The sequence below is a fragment of the Mercenaria mercenaria genome, chromosome 3 (assembly GCF_021730395.1).
Source record: "Mercenaria mercenaria strain notata chromosome 3, MADL_Memer_1, whole genome shotgun sequence".
NCBI lineage: Eukaryota > Metazoa > Mollusca > Bivalvia > Venerida > Veneridae > Mercenaria > Mercenaria mercenaria.
This window is the reverse complement of record NC_069363.1, coordinates 5,688,528-5,705,546: the sequence shown is the minus strand read 5'-3', so window position 1 is coordinate 5,705,546 and position 17,019 is coordinate 5,688,528. Positions and strand designations below refer to the sequence as shown.

The window sequence follows — 17,019 nt, the reverse complement described above, 5'->3', positions numbered from 1 at the left end:
TCTTTTACTGGCATGCAGACAGACATTCTAACATACACGAACTCCAAATAAGCTTTTGGTGCAATTGGGTATTTACCCATCATTTTTTGTCTGAATTGGGGTATTGGAAATCTGAATTTGGTAAAAATAAGATTATTACTACATGTAACAAGGCTTTTCAAAAGTAATTGGGTAGTTGCTTAAACCATTTGGGTATTTCACCAGTCTTGCAAAAACATTTTTTTTCTTGCACAAATAGTTCATTTATTTTTTCTTTTGGCTAAATTGCACTGGATGAAACATGCTTACTGCTACAGTATATATCATTAACCAGGTTTGACTAATTTGCTACATCATACAGTACATGTACATCATGCCTGTAAGCAAGGTAAACGTGTGTACTTTAATTTATAATTCTAATTATGTGTAACTTTAACCAAGGATATTTTTTTTCTCCAATTGTTTAATGTTTTCTTGGATACTTTCGTTCCATGATTAATTGTATTTTTTGCACTTTAAATGCAGCTGGAGATCAGTTATACACAATATCCCGAACAATGTATTCACCACAATATGTGCACTCCCGTAAGATGTCAGCAAGTATCGATGACACAGTATTATCACAAACAGTAGTGGTCTTTTTATCGGCATAATGTTTTGTTTACAACACCAATTAGACTCGCTGAATGGCCCTGTGCTTTTTCCGATAAATAGGTACCTGTTCTGCCGTAACGTATAACCAGTCTGTTGTCTAGCGTTAAAGTCTCGTACTCGTTCTATAATACGGAAAATGCGATGCGCAAGCGATTTTTAATGAATTGGGTATTAGGAATTTTAATTGCTTTTCAGTACGCACTTTGTATGAATTCAGTCAAAATTGGGTTTCCTGCAACTTTAATTGCGTAAATACTTATCTGGAGCTCTTAACAATAAATCAATAAGTATTGAAAAAAAGTAAAAACTTACTAGAAAAAAGGGAATAGAACTTATAGAAGGAAAAAATTTGGTCCAAGTGGGGCTTGAACCTATGCGTATGCCCCTTGAAAATTTGTCAAAAGTAGGTTTATGGTAGGAATGTTCATTTACTCTTCAAAAGGAGGTATACTATTAGGTACACATGTATCTAATACCTTAAACTGTCTTGAAAGGTCCTGGAAACTACAAAATGTACTTTCGTTTCTGATTCTTAAAACTGTTTAAAATGTCCATGAATATGGTTAGAAAGTCCTTATATTGAGAGTTTATTGCATGAAAAAAGGTGTTAAATATGGTGGCCATATAATATATATATAGCAGCCGAAAAACTTTAATGTAGAAGCAAAACAGTCCTGTAAAAATACATTCCTAGATTTATTAAACAATGTCAGTAGCATGTAACTTACTGTTTTTTACTTAAGGTAGGTGTTGGATTTATGTGACTTGGGCAGGTATATTAAATATGTCAAACTGTCACTTGCAAACTATGTGTAAGTTGTTGCATTTCTTCAAAAGATCATGCTTGCTTTCACAATTATTGCAGATTATTTCCAAGAAGTTGAAACATGGAAGGTGGGAAGGCAAGGGGAAATTATGCAAGCGCCTATAAGTTGTCTCGTTCCACTATCAACCAGAAGGCACTTCGGCGAGAAAGACGCTCGATTGAACAGAAGGAACTTAGGCATGGAGAGATTAACAAGCGTAGGAACTTGTGTGACCTTTCACCTCTACAAGAAGGCGACTTGACAGCAACCCAGGATAAAAGCTACAAAGATAAAACTCCTCAGAAACCAAGAGGTAAACTTGTATCTTTTTATGCCCCCAAAGGGAAGCATATTAGTTTTCAACTGTCCATCAGTTCATTCATCACAACGTTAACTTTTTGCATGAAGGCAACGTTAACTTTTTGCATGAAGGCACTTTACTCGCGAACCACTGCACCCAGGACCTTCAAACTTCACATAATGATAGTACTTACAGAGTATACGACCCCTATTGACTTTGGGATCACCGGGTCAAAGTTCAAGGCGCTGCGGGGGCATTTGTCACCATTAGTGACAGCTCTTGTTAACTCGACTATTCGAAGAATAGTCTAGCAATTCTACTCACCCTGGCGTCGGCGTCACACCTTGGTTAAGTTTCCCATAACTCTGACATGTATTTTGGGCAAATTATGCCCCCTTTTGGACTTCTGGTTAAAGTTTTACATGCAAGTTACTACAAGTTTTTCGTACCAGTTCATATTTAGACAAAGTCTTTTAAGATAAAGCTTTGAAACTTTCAACACTTGTTTACCATCACCATGGCCAGTTATAGGCAAGAGTACGTAACTCCATCAGGGATTTTGGCTGAATTATGGCCCCTTTCGACTTAGAAATCTTGATTAAGTTTTTCGTACCAGTTCATATTTAGACAAAGTCTTTTGAGATAAAGCTTTGAAACTTTCAACACTTGTTTACCATCACCATGTCCAGTTATAGGCAAGAGTACATAACTCCATCAAAGATTTTGGCTGAATTATGGCCCCTTTTGACTTAGAAATCTTGGTTAAGTTTTCGTACCAGTTCATATTTTTAGCTCGACTATTCGAAGAATAGTCTAGCTATTCTACTCACCCTGGCGTCGGCGTCACACCTTGGTTAAGTTTTTGCATGCAAGTACATACAGCCATCATTTAAAGGCATATAGCTTTGAAACTTATTTATTCTTTTTCTAGGTCAATTACCAACCTCACTGGGTCAAGTTCCATAACTCTAACATGTATTTTGAGCAAATTATGTCCCCTTTTGGACTTAGAAAATTTTGGTTAAAGTTTTACATGCAAGTTACTATCTCCAAAACTAATGTAGATATTGAATTGAAACTTCACATGTGTCTTCGGGGTTATAAAACTAGTTGATAGCAGCAAGTCCCATAACTCTGACCTTCATTTTGGCCAAATTATGCCCCCTTTTGGACTTAGAAAATTCTGGTTAAAGTTTTGCGTGCAAGTACATACAACTATTACCAAAAGGCATATAGATTTGAAACTTATTTTTTCTTTTTCTAGATCAATAACCTACATCACTATGTCAAGTCCAATAACTCTGACATGTATTTTGGCCAAATTATGCCCCCTTTTGGACTTAGAAAATTCTGGTTAAAGTTTTGCGTGCAAGTACATACAGCTATTACTAAAAGGCATATTGATTTGAAACTTATTTTTTCTTTTTCTAGATCAATTACCTACCTCACTGGGTCAAGTCCCATAACTCTGACATGTATTTTGAGCAAATTATGCCCCCTTTTGGACTTAGAAAATCCTGGTTAAAGTTTTACATGCAAGTTACTATCTCCAAAACTAATGCAGATATTAAATTGAAACTTCACATGTGTCTTCGGGGTTATAAAACTAGTTGATAGAATCAAGTCCCATAACTGACATGTATTTTGGGCAAATTATGCCCCCTTTTGGACTTAGAAAATCCTGGTTAAAGTTTTGCGTGCAAGTACATACAGCTATTACCAAAAGGCATATAGCTTTGAAACTTATTTATTCTTTTTCTAGGTCAGTTACCAACCTCACTGGGTCAAGTTCCATAACTCTTAACATGTATTTTGAGCAAATTATGCCCCCTTTTGGACTTAGAAAATTCTGGTTAAAGTTTTACATGCAAGTTACTATCTCCAAAACTAATGCAGATATGGAATTGAAACTTAACATGTTTCTTCGGGGTTATTAAACTAGTTGATAGCATCAAGTCCCATAACTCTGATATGCATTTTGGTCAAATTATGTCCCGTTTCGAACTTAAAACTCTTTTGATATTTAACATTTTGGGTAATAATTTCCTGCTTCTGTGACAGTATTTCGAATAGTCGAGCTTGGCTGTCTTACGGACAGCTCTTGTTTTGAAAAGGGTATAATTTATACTGTTCTACAAACTACTCAATAAGTAAGTCTTATGCTATACACTGGTAGCACATTTTATGATTTATAATCACAACCACATGATTTTGTTTGCAAACAGTGAGTGTATCAGCTGAGGAACCTCCCAGGGCAATTGAATTTCAAATTTTCATGTGACTGGCTTAAACTTTTTTCTCAAAGTCACCTTTGTAAAATGAATGAAACATTCAGATTTTTTGGATGAAATGTAAAAAGTCACAATGTAAAATATGCTAACCTTCAGAAAAAAAATTCTACTGATATAAGGTAATTTCAGTAGAGTTCCCTGATGTGAAGCTTGCAGAAAATTATAGAAAAACCTGCCCCAGCTCCATTTTGTGGCTCCCTCTTTAAGCACTGAGATCCCTTCTGTAATTGAAATTTTACCTTTAGCTTACATTGATAATTTTACAACAGCAGTCAGATGTTTTGCACTTGCTGCAACATGCATGTAAAGAAAATTATTAGTTTATTACTGTTGTATTTTTCTCAGTCTTAAGTATGCATGCATTTTATCTCTGTAGAAATGCTGTAGCTTCGGTATTAAGTTTAATTACGATGTTAATAAAAAATAAATTACCATTTGTAGCAAATGAAAAGGCCAAGAAGGGCATGGATCGTCTTGAGCAGCTAAAAAAGTGGAAAGAGGAAAGAGAAAGAAAGCGCAAAATGGAAGAGGAAGAGTACAGAAAGAAAAATCCTGTATTCCGTGTTAGCAAGGCTGTAGACCATGCTGATACTAGATTGTTCGGAAAATCAGCTACTAAAGTAAGCATTTAATGAATGAAAAATGCTTTTCTTGCTGTTGACATTGACCTGAACATTTGTAAAAATGCATAATATTATATAGTATCATTTTACTCAGTTTTTTTTAACAAATAAGCATAAAATAAAAAGGAAGTTTGTTTATTTCCATAAAGTATCGAAATAGATCGTCATCAGTTAATAGGGAGACAGTTCTGATATTTTCACTGCATTCATGAAAATATTTGATTGTCTCCCTTAATGGCCTTATCAATGAAGTTCTATTACGATGCCACACTGTAACAAACAGATATATATCAACTTTATACTTCTTAGTTGACAATAAAATAATTTTAAGAGGCAAATGCTTGAGCCATTGAAATAGACTTTTAGAATGGCTGAAACAGTAAATTGTAGGGTTGAATTTTTATGTATACACCTGTGCAGTCATAATTCGTGTCCGGAGTATACCTTTATAACCATATAACCATTAAAGGTATTGACATTAAACTTGGCATATAGGTAGATGGCGATGAGCATTGTGCAGAGCGCTTGAACCGACTAGGTCAAAGGTTAAGGTAAAAAATGATCATTATATTTTGTGTCCGAAGCATAACTAAATAACCATGCAAGGTATTGACTTCAAACTTGGCATACATATGTAGGTAGGTGGAAATGAATGATGTGCATAGCACATGAATATTGGGTCTGTAGGTCAAAGTCACAAATTGAGCTCAAAGGTCAAATCAGTCCGTCTTATTTCGTGTCCAGAGCATAACATTAACCATTCAAGGAATTGACTTCAAACTTGGGATGTATGAAGGTGGTGATGAGACGAAGTGCAGAATTCATGAACCAGAGTGGCGGGTTAAATGTCGAGGAAATAGCAAGGTGAAATCTGCCTCAGTTCATATTTCATGTCCAGAGCATTTATAACTTAAAAAATATTAAAGGTATTGACCTGAAACTTGGAGCATACTATGCTGCTTATGGTGATAAGACGATGTGTAGACTGCAACAGTTTACATTACCCCCACCCACCCCCAATAATCATTAGGTTATTGCCCTTTACTATCCTGTCGACAACACTGCACACACACCCTGCTTCCCCACCCCCACACCAAATAATACCTTTAAATTTAACTTTTTGTTTAAAGTTTGCTTTTGTCCTCTGATACATTCTTCAGGCATATACTGCCCTATTTGTTTCTTTATACCTAAATGTTGTACCATTCTATTGCTCAGAAACATCCAGTAAAACCAAAGCCAGCACCAGTTGGCAAGCCTATTAGTCATACTGGACCAGCTTCTCATCACAAACAAGTTACACACAGCAAACCAGCAAGTCAGACCAGTTCAGCAAGCAAACCAAACACTGAAAACAGATCAAGGCAACTTTCCGGAAAGCGACAGGCTGCTGGATACCAACATACAACAACAACTAAAGAAAAGACCAACAAAAAAGTAGTGAGTTAAAACTTACATACATATTGTGACAGTTATTCATTAAGAATTATTAATATACTGAGCAAACAGCATTAGCATACTGTTAATCATACTATGTCAGTGTTTTCCCTTGACTTTTGAAAATGAGGGTCATTGTGACCCCCAGTGTTTCACATCTGGGGGTCATTTCCAAATTTTGGGTGTCATACAGATATACTAAAATTAGTATTTTGAATAAAACTTAGTTCACTTATACTAGTGATTATACAGATTGAAATCTCAGGAAACCTCCTTTCCTTATATTTGTCACTGAATAAAATGATAAGAACAGCTATGTTTGACTTTTATTTATATATGTGCTAAAATAGGTTTTAGTCCTTTTTACCAGGCAGTGTTATAGTAGAAACAGGCTTTCTGAACCACTGGGTCCTATTGTACTTGCTGCCGACGATGTCATAAACATCGTCAGCTTGCTTTGCTTTCGAGTCATTTTTAGCAAACAGCAGACTGGTACTACTGGTAGTAGTAGCGAGCAGCGATAACATCTGTTATTAAATGTTAATCAGTCAAATTATCAGACTGGGTATTAAATTTGTGAAATGTGAACTGGTGAATCGACGCAAATATAGAAAATTGGTGACACAGTCTGCATATAATTACAAAACTGAAAGAACATTTTCAGAAAATCGCTCTTTGTAAAAAAATATTGGCCTGATTTAGATTTTCAAGAAATTGCGTCCACTGTGACGCACAGAATTTATTTTTACGGGTCATTTGTCAGAAAAGTGCGACTATGACGCAGGATTTGTGCGTCAGGGAAAACCCTGCTATGTTTATGGTATGCTAATACTGTTTGCTCAGTATATGCCCTTGAAATGTATCAGTTTAGTTCCATTAAACAAGTTGTATTTGTATTAATGTACTGAAGGGCAGTAATACATAAGATACCCAAACATGTCATTATACAGAGTTGAAGACAGAGGTGCTGGGCCCTTTGCACTCTCTTAACAAACGACAGCACCATGCAATATATTATCGCTATGACTACGCGAACGAGAAGAAGATGCCATTATACATGTTTCAGTTAATAAATTTATCATTACAGATATAATAAAGATGATTATTTAGAGAGAAGCGCTGTGATTGTAGATACAATGTGGGTTTCACATTTTCATAAAACAAAGGTCCTCTGTTTGTTCCTTGTAGTGTTGCAATAATACTTTACATTATCACTTATTGGCACTTAAGCATTGTACTGATTATACCTTCAAGATCTTGAATTCAATAAAATTTCTATTGAACAAACTTGTTTATGCAAGTATTTAAGAATAAAACAATCTCTGTAATAAAGGAGAAGGCCCCAGTTTCAACCACTCGAAGTTTGCGCAGTTCTAGACAGCCAGCTCCGGAGCCAACATCCCGTACTACCAGACAGAAAGCTAAGAGTAAAGGTACAAGTTTGTGTTTTATGTTGAAATTTGATTGTAAATGTTTTGTCTCTATAGCATTTTTAGCTCATCTGATTTTTTGAAAAAAAATGATGAGTTATTGTCATCACTTGAGCGGTTGTCGGCGTCTGCGTCAGCGTTGCCTGGTTAAGTTTTATGTTTAGGTCAGCTTTTCTCCTAAACTATCAAAGCTATTGCTTTGAAACTTGGAATACTTGTTCATCATCATAAGCTGACCCTGTACAGCAAGAAACATAACTCCATCCTGCTTTTTGCAAGATTTATGGCTCCTTTTGGACTTAGAAAATATCAGATTTCTTGGTTAAGTTTTATTAGCTCGACTATTCAAAGAATAGTCTAGCTATTCTACTCACCCTGGCATCGGCGTCGGCGTCACACCTTGGTTAAGTTTTTGCATGCAAGTACATACAGCCATCAATGAAAGGCATATAGCTTTGAAACTTATTTCTTTTTTTTCTAGGTCAATTACCAACCTCTCTGGGTCAAGTCCCATAACTCTGACATGTATTTTGAGCAAATTATGCCCCCTTTTGGACTTAAAAAATTTTGGTTAAAGTTTTACATGCAAGTTACTATCTCCAAAACTAATGCAGATATTGATTTGAAACTTCACATGTGTCTTCGGGGTTATAAAACTAGTTGATAGCAGCAAGTCCCATAACTCTGACCTTCATTTTGGCCAAATTATGCCTCCTTTTGGACTTAAAAAAATTCTGGTTAAAGTTTTGTGTGCAAGTACATACAACTATTTCTAAAAGGTGTATAGATTTAAAATTTCTTTTTTCTTTTTCTAGATCAATTACCAACCTCACTGGGTCAAGTCCCATAACTCTGACATGTTTTTTGAGCAAATTATGCCCCCTTTTAGTCTTAGAAAATTTTGGTTAAAGTTTTACATGCAAGTTACTATCTCCAAAACTAATGCAGATATTGATTTGAAACTTCACATGAGTCTTCGGGGTTATAAAACTAGTTGATAGGATCAAGTCCCATAACTCTGACCTTCATTTTGGCCAAATTATGCCCCCTTTTGGACTTAGCAAATTCTGGTTAAAGTTTTGTGTGCAAGTACATACAGCTATTACTAAAAGGCATATAGATTTGAAACTTATTTTTTCTTTTTCTAGATCAATTACTTACCTCACTGGATCAAGTCCCATAACTCTGGCATGTATTTTGGGCAAATTATGCCCCCTTTTGGACTTTGAAAATTCTGGTTAAAGTTTTACATGCAAGTTTCTATCTCCAAAACTAATGCAGATATTGAATTGAAACTTCTCATGTGCCTTCGGGGTTATAAAACTAGTTGATAGCAGCAAGTCCCATAACTGATATGCATTTTGGTCAAATTATTCCCACTTTTGAACTTAAAACTCTTTTGATATTTAACTTTTTTGGGTAATATTTTCCTGCTTCTGGGTCAATATTTCGAATAGTCGAGCTTGGCTGTCTTACGGACAGCTCTTGTGTTTAGGTTAGTGATGGGCCGATTAGCGGATATAATCGATTGACGGCTAGAAAAGTCCAACTGATTCCGATAATCGATTATGTTTTCTCAGAGTCGATAGCGGGTAGGAATCTACACGGGTATGAACGAAGGTTTCCGAAGGGAAATACGGTGCGTGAGAATTTATGTTTACCTTAGAAATATCCGAAATATGGACTACCTGCATGCATAACGGATAAAACAGATGTATGCCGACACTCAAACGTTAGTATTTCGTTTCAGTTATCCAATGAAAATGGATTTAACATCTTACAGTTAGGATCAGCTGTTAACATGGCGGCGTCCATAGCGTCAATAAAAGTGGGGCCAAAAAAATTAGCGAAACTTTGATAAATTTTCGTATTTTACAACGGTATGCCCGAGGGAATTTATCTGTTGAAACTGGACACTAATGCCGTCAAATTTTTGTGTCCATGACGTAATTTCAATGGAAAGAACTTTGGTGTTTTTATGCAGTTGCAGTTGTCATCGAGTTGTCATGATTTTGTTCTGCCAAAATTCCGTTTACCCAGTATCGTTGACCAGTGTACATATGGAAACAGATTAAACTCTGATTTTTATCTGATCATTTTTTACCAAGCTTCATGACATTGTTATATGCCATAGCAACAAGTAGTTGGAACATGGTGCTCAGTAGTGTCAGGCTATGGTAACCATTGTATGAAAATATTTATATTACCGAAAAATAAATGAATTCATTTAATGATTTTCTACAATCACGTTTTTTGGCAGCCAGAGAAAGACTGTACTTCCTTGCTGTATGCTAGATATGTTACAGGTACAGGTATACCAGTCAACTGTCACAAATGACAGCTATGAGTCTATGATACATGTATGTAAACCAGATTGCAATTTATTGTTGTTTCCCTGTCTGCAACTAATTAGGCATTACTAAACAAGTTTCTGTTTACCATGAACCAGCTTTAAAACATCTGATTAATGGTAGTTCTTTATTTTTCAAAAGAGCATATGAATTTTAAGAAAAACAGTCACTTTAAAGACATGACTATCTGAATAAACAAGTATGAAAATAAATTACATTCAACCGATTATTTTTCCGATACATCGCATCGGTTTGCTAACCGATTCCAACCGATAATCGGTTGGAGTTTTCCAACCGATGTCCCATCACTAGTTTAGGTCAACTTTTTCTCTTAAACTATCAAAGCTATTGCTTTTAAACTTGCAACACTTGTTCACCATCATAAGCTGACCCTGTACAGCAAGCAACAGAACTCCATCCTGCTTTTTGCAATAATTATTGCCCCTTTTGGACATAGAAAATATCAGATTTCTTGGTTAAGTTTTATGTTTAGGTCAACTTTTTCTCTTAAACTATCAAAGCTATTGCTTTGAAACTTGCAACACTTGTTCACCAGCATAAGCTGACCCTGTACAGCAAGAAACATAACTCCATCCTGCTTTTTGCAAGATTTATGGCCCCTTTTGGACTTAGAAAATATCAGATTTCTTGGTTAAGTTTTATGTTTAGGTCAACTTTTTCTCTTAAACTATCAAAGCTATTGCTTTGAAATTTGCAACACTAGTTCACCATCATAAGCTGACCCTGTACAGCAAGCAACATAACTCCATCCTGTTTTTTGCAATAATTGCCCCTTTTGGACTTAGAAAATCATTTTCTTGGTTGAGTATTATGTATAAGTCAACTTTTCTCATAAACTATCAAAGCTATTGCTTTAAAATTGCAACAGTTTTTCACCATCATAAGTGGACACTGTACATCAAGAAACATAACTCTATCCTGCTTTTTGCAAGAATGATGGCCCTTTTTAGACTTAGAAAATCATGGGTAGGACAATATTTCTATTATACAAAAAAAAATCAGATGAGCGTCAGCACCTGCAAGGCGGTGCTCTTGTTAGATTTTAACCCCATTTATATTTTTCTTAAAGCTATTTTTGGTCGTTGTATTTGAAACAAAATGACAAAGACATTTAGGTAACTGAATTCCAATAGAACTTGGTAACTAGTTAACACAGTCTTTAGTCTCCAGCAAATAAAAATGTGCAATTAACTAAAAACAAATTATGAAGAAGTGGTTTCTGACAGCAGAAGTTAATTCAACATATGAGGGTCAGTCTTACAGATCTATGCATTGTATATATGTGAGATTATTTTTTTTTTTTTGCAGCAATAGAGTTTGAAGCAGCAGCAGTCCCGGAGTCAAGTTTTGGGTTTAATGCTAGCTCGTTTGTGTTCCGTCCATTGAGTCCAACCAGTGCAGCAGGCTTCCTTTGTCCAAACCCAGACAGCTCATGTGTCTCATTCCTTGAGACAAATCCAAAAAGGTCTGTTTTTAGTATGATAATGACTGTTTCTTATATATTGAAATCATTGATTTGTGTACAAAACTTCTTACAACTGTTAAATGAATAATATAAAAAGTTTGGCTGCATAGATTGCTTTAGTTACTGTTCAGACTGATCCTGCTTTTCAAAAACCTTAGGCTATTTGTCTGGTCAGTAGATGACCCATAGGTCAAGGTCAGAGTGACCTTTAGACTGACAAGTGGTTCCGCTCAATAACTGCAAAACTTTTTTTACTGTATAAAGAGGCAGATGTGCAGTTACTTTACAATTAAAAAACAGCCTCTTCACAATCAGAAAAAGTTGGCCAGTTTCATACATTTTGTTCCATTTTACATGTACTTGTTGGCAGGTTTTATCCTCACTAGCTACCATCATTCAAGCATATGTAATATTCTGTCTGCATCATGCCAAAATTGCAGCTGAAAGTAGAGATGGTATTAATGGTGATCAAATAGAAGGCTTACTTCAGAAGAAAGATTTATAACATAATAGTCCCTCATAGTACTTTGTTAAATCTGAACTTTTTTACTCTTTTTTTTTAGCTCGACTATTCGAAGAATAGTCTAGCTATTCTACTCACCCTGGCGTCGGCGTCGGCGTCGGCGTCGGCGTCACACCTTGGTTAAGTTTTTGCATGCAAGTACATACAGCTATCATTTAAAGGCATATAGCTTTGAAACTTATTTATTCTTTTTCTAGGTCAATTACCAACCTCACTGGGTCAAGTTCCATAACTCTAACATGTATTTTGAGCAAATTATGCCCCCTTTTGGACTTAGAAAATTCTGGTTAAAGTTTTACATGCAAGTTACTATCTCCAAAACTAATGCAGATATTGAATTGAAACTTCACATGTGTCTTCGGGGTTATAAAACTAGTTGATAGCACCAAGTCCCATAACTCTGACCTTCATTTTAGCCAAATTATGCCCCCTTTTGGACTTAGAAAATTCTGGTTAAAGTTTTGCGTGCAAGTACATACAGCTATTACTAAAAGGCATATAGATTTGAAACTTATTTTTTCTTGTTCTAGAACAATTACCTACCTCACTGGTCAAGTCCTATAACTCTGACATGTATTTTAGCCAAATTATGCCCCCTTTTGGACTTAGAAAATCCTGGTTAAAGTTTTACATGCAAGTTACTATCTCCAAAACTAATGCAGATATTAAATTGAAACTTCACATGTGTCTTCGGGGTTATAAAACTAGTTGATAGAATCAAGTCCCATAACTCTGACCTTCATTTTAGCCAAATTATGCCCCCTTTTGGACTTAGAAAATTCTGGTTAAAGTTTTGCGTGCAAGTACATACAGCTATTACTAAAAGGCATATAGATTTGAAACTTATTTTTTCTTTTTCTAGATCAATTACCTACCTCACTGGGTCAAGTCCTATAACTCTGACATGTATTTTAGCCAAATTATGCCCCCTTTTGGACTTAGAAAATCCTGGTTAAAGTTTTACATGCAAGTTACTATCTCCAAAACTAATGCAGATATTAAATTGAAACTTCACATGTGTCTTCGGGGTTATAAAACTAGTTGATATAATCAAGTTCCATAACTCTGACATGTATTTTAGCCAAATTATGCCCCCTTTTGAAAATTCTGGTTAAGTTTTGCGTGCAAGTACAAACAGCTATTACTAAAAGGCATATAGATTTGAAACTTATTTATTCTTTTTCTAGGTCAATTACCAACCTCACTGGGTCAAGTTCCATAACTCTAACATGTATTTTGAGCAAATTATGCCCCCTTTTGGACTTAGAAAATTCTGGTTAAAGTTTTACATGCAAGTTACTATCTCCAAAACTAATGCAGATATGGAATTGAAACTTAACATGTTTCTTCGGGGTTATAAAACTAGTTGAAAGCATCAAGTCCCATAACTCTAATATGCATTTTGGTCAAATTATGTCCCATTTCGGAACTTAAAACTCTTTTGATATTTAACATTTTGGGTAATAATTTCCTGCTTCTGTGACAATATTTCGAATAGTCGAGCTTGGCTGTCTTACGGACAGCTCTTGTTTTTATATGTGACAGTGAGATGATCAATCAATGATGACATTTTGAAAACACCATGAATGAAAATTGGATCTGACAATAGTAAAAAAATTCAGTCCAACTAGAAATGTTACTTTAAAGAAAAAAAAATTCACAATTTAAAAACGGCTTCCAGAATACTGCCATACACAATAATTTTAAAGCTGAATATTTGAATATGAAGAGTAAAACTAAATCTAGTACAAATTCATCTACTTATATTCACAAAATTCTAGGAAAAACAACTCCAGAATTAGCACACTTGTTTTTCACAAAAAAAGGCTGGGGTCACAATTTGTGGGAAAAGGCCTACAGTAGCCAAACTTAAGGATATTTACCTGTGGTCAGTAAATGCCCCCCCCCCCCCCCAAAGTATACAACAGTACAATTCTTGTCCGGAGTATTTCCCAACAAACGCTGGTTGGTACATGTATTTGTTCCTGCCAAATAATTTTTCACCAAGTTATTGCTCTTTGATTATTGAGTATTTCTCCATGACCACTGCTTTGAATTTAGGGAAACTTCATAGGAATGTACATTATCAAGACGAGATATGCATAATGTCTTCATGTTCTGGCCTGATGATTTTTCACGAGTTTTTCCGTACCACAATATTGTTTACCTGCTATTTTCGCATGGTTTTCCAAAGTAATTGGAAAATGTGCTTAGATTTGCTGGAAAACAAATAGCATTGAGTATTCCTCAATGTCCGTAGCATATCTTGTGCTGTATGCCGTCTTTGACAATACTTTCAATTTAAACTTTCAAAATAACTAAAAAAGACGCTTTTCTTCCCCAAAATCACCAAAAAAACGCTCCATTTGATCCAAGGTCATGCGTTACTGATTCGGTTTCTCAAAGTAACGATTGGATACGGTCATATTGCCCTTTGATTATTCTGACAACATTAGTAAACTGTATAAATGTGCCCAGTCAGTGAATTCCACTTTTGTTCTGTTAATGAGCAATGATCATATTTTGGGGAGCATCCATTGGTTTTACTGATATTTTCTTGTTTATTTTTACTGTAGAAGCTCTACACCAAAGAAAGACCAGGAGAAGAAGAGCAAGGCTGATGAGACATGCAGTGACAAAACAGCATTCAACCAAACAGACACGAGTTTGACTCAAAGTAAATAACAGTGCTGATGTACATGTTTAATCAAGTAACTTTTGTTACATTTCTAGAACCTGAAACCATTTTTTTCATTTTAATACTGTTAAAAGGTGGATGGGTAAAAAAAATTTAGAATTAGATAAATGCAAACACTGGTTTGAACAACACTTAGCCTGACTGAAACTGACAGGACCATTCTTACGCAACACACCAAAGTAATCTTGTATTCCTGCAACATATCAAATCTGCAGATGTCATTAAATCTATGTGATTCATGAATTCTGATGTGTTTATGTGAATAATTTTCAATTTTTGCAGACATTACGCATATGAACTCCACCACCATTGAACAAAGTGAAAAAACAGTCGTAGATACCCCAGGTACAAAGAACAGAAGTGTCCGCAGATCAAGGCGTTCTGTTAAATGTGTTGACAGTGATGTGAACACAATAAAAGATCAAACAAACGTTCCAACAGAGACTGCAAAAAAAGATTTAGAAAAAGAAGAAACGCCTCGAAGAAAATCAAGACGTTCAGTTGTATCTGTGGTAAATGAGGAGAAAGAGGAGTTGAAGAATTTGGAGAAGGTCAAAACAACGCCCAGAAGAAGCCTTAGACGATCTGTTTTGTCGGTCAATAGTGAAGTAGAGGAAGGTACCAAGTCAGAGGAGGATGTTCAGAAACCAAGGCGTTCAACTAGACGTCGCTCTGCTGCTGCATCTGTAAGCTCAGACTCTGACGCTAAGGAAACTGAGAGTGGAAGTCCAGTAAAGAATGGTAGAAGTCTTAGAAGTTCTGTAGCATCTGTTGGTTCTGACAGTGAAAACATAGTTGAGAAAATTACACCAAAGAACAGAAGAAAGAGTCGTAGATCAGTTGCATTAGTGCATGAACCAGAAATTCTACCTGAAATTTCTGAAGATGCAGATACTTCTAATGGTAGTAGTGACGTGTTTGAAGATAACACAGATGAGGATAAAGAAAATTCAGGACCTGCCAGAAAGACCGATGCGGTTCACATGAAGCCTTCATCTGATAGTGGTGTTGATCTGGCCATACCATTGGAAGAAAAGACCCCAACCAACAAAAAGACTAAGAAAGGAAGACACAAGTCATTTGGGGGATTCAGGTATAAACAGAATTCTGTAGTATTTTTAGCTCACCTGAGCACGAAGTGCTCAAAGGTGAGCTTTAGTGATCACCCTGTGTCCGGCGTCCGTCGTCGTCCGTCCGTCCGTCCGTCCGTCGTCAACAATTTGACTGTTAACACTCTAGAGGTCACATTTTTGACCCAATCTTAATGAAACTTGGTCAGAATGTTACCCTCAATAAAATCTTGGACGAGTTCGATATTGGGTCATCTGGGATCAAAAACTAGGTCATCAGGTCAAATCAAAGGAAAAGCTTGTTAACACTCTAGAGGTCACATTTTTGGCCCAATCTTAATGAAACTTGGTCAAAATGTTACCCTCAATAAAATCTTGGACGAGTTCGATATTGGGTCATCTGGGGTCAAAAACTAGGTCATCAGGTCAAATCAAAGGAAAAGCTTGTTAACACTCTAGAGGTCACAATTTTGGCCCAATCTTAATGAAACTTGGTCAGGATGTTACCCTCAATAAAATCTTGGACGAGTTCGATATCGGGTCATCTGGGGTCAAAAACTAGGTCACCAGGTCAAATCAAAGAAAAAGCTTGTTAACACTCTAGAGGTCACATTTTTGGCCCAATCTTAATGAAACTTGGTCAGAATGTTACCCTTAATAAAATCTTGGACGAGTTCGATATTTGGTTATCTGGGTTCATAAACTAGGTCACCAGGTCAAATCAAAGGAAAAGCTTGTTAACACTGTAGAAGCCGCATTTATGACTGTATCTTCATGAAACTTGGTCAGATTGTTAATATTGATGATCTTAAGGTCCAGTTTGAATCTGGGTCATGTAGGATAAAAAACTAGGTCACCAAGCCAAATCAAATGAAAAGCTAGTTTACACTGGAGTCCACATTTATGACCATACCTTAATGAAACTTGGTCAAATCTTGATGATCTATAGCTCAAGTTCAAATCTGGGTTAGGTGGGGTCAAAAACTAGGTCACTAGGTCATATCAAAGGAAAAGCTTGTTAACACTCTAGAGGCCACATTTATGACTATATCTTCATGAAACTTAGTCAGAATGTTAAACTTGATGATCTTTAGGGCAATTTTGAATCTGGGTCATGTCGGGTCAAAAACTAGGTCACCGGGTCAAATCAAAGGAAAAGCTAATTAACACTGTAGAGGCCACGTTTATGACCATATCTTAATGAAACTTGGTCAGAATGTTAATCTTGATGATCTTTAGGTCAAGTTTAAATCTGGGTCAGATGGAGTCAAAAACTAGGTCACTAGGTCATATCAAAGGAAAAGCTTGTTAACACTCAAGAGGCCACATTTATGACTGTATCTTCATGAAACTTAGTCAGAATGTTAAAC

At 35.9% G+C, this 17,019-nt stretch overlaps 1 protein-coding gene across 1 annotated transcript in view; it reads left to right on the top strand.

Annotated features, from left to right (window-relative positions):
- Window positions 1-17,019, top strand: part of LOC123525537 (uncharacterized) — a 53,361-nt gene that overhangs the window by 20,860 nt on the left and 15,482 nt on the right. The window contains exons 2-8 of the mRNA XM_045304662.2: window positions 1,499-1,752; window positions 4,473-4,651; window positions 5,873-6,094; window positions 7,425-7,524; window positions 11,202-11,358; window positions 14,458-14,558; window positions 14,862-15,672. Of these exons, the coding sequence (XP_045160597.2) occupies window positions 1,521-1,752; window positions 4,473-4,651; window positions 5,873-6,094; window positions 7,425-7,524; window positions 11,202-11,358; window positions 14,458-14,558; window positions 14,862-15,672 (1,802 nt within the window). The 5' untranslated portion in view covers window positions 1,499-1,520. The remainder of the gene's footprint in view (window positions 1-1,498; window positions 1,753-4,472; window positions 4,652-5,872; window positions 6,095-7,424; window positions 7,525-11,201; window positions 11,359-14,457; window positions 14,559-14,861; window positions 15,673-17,019) is intronic.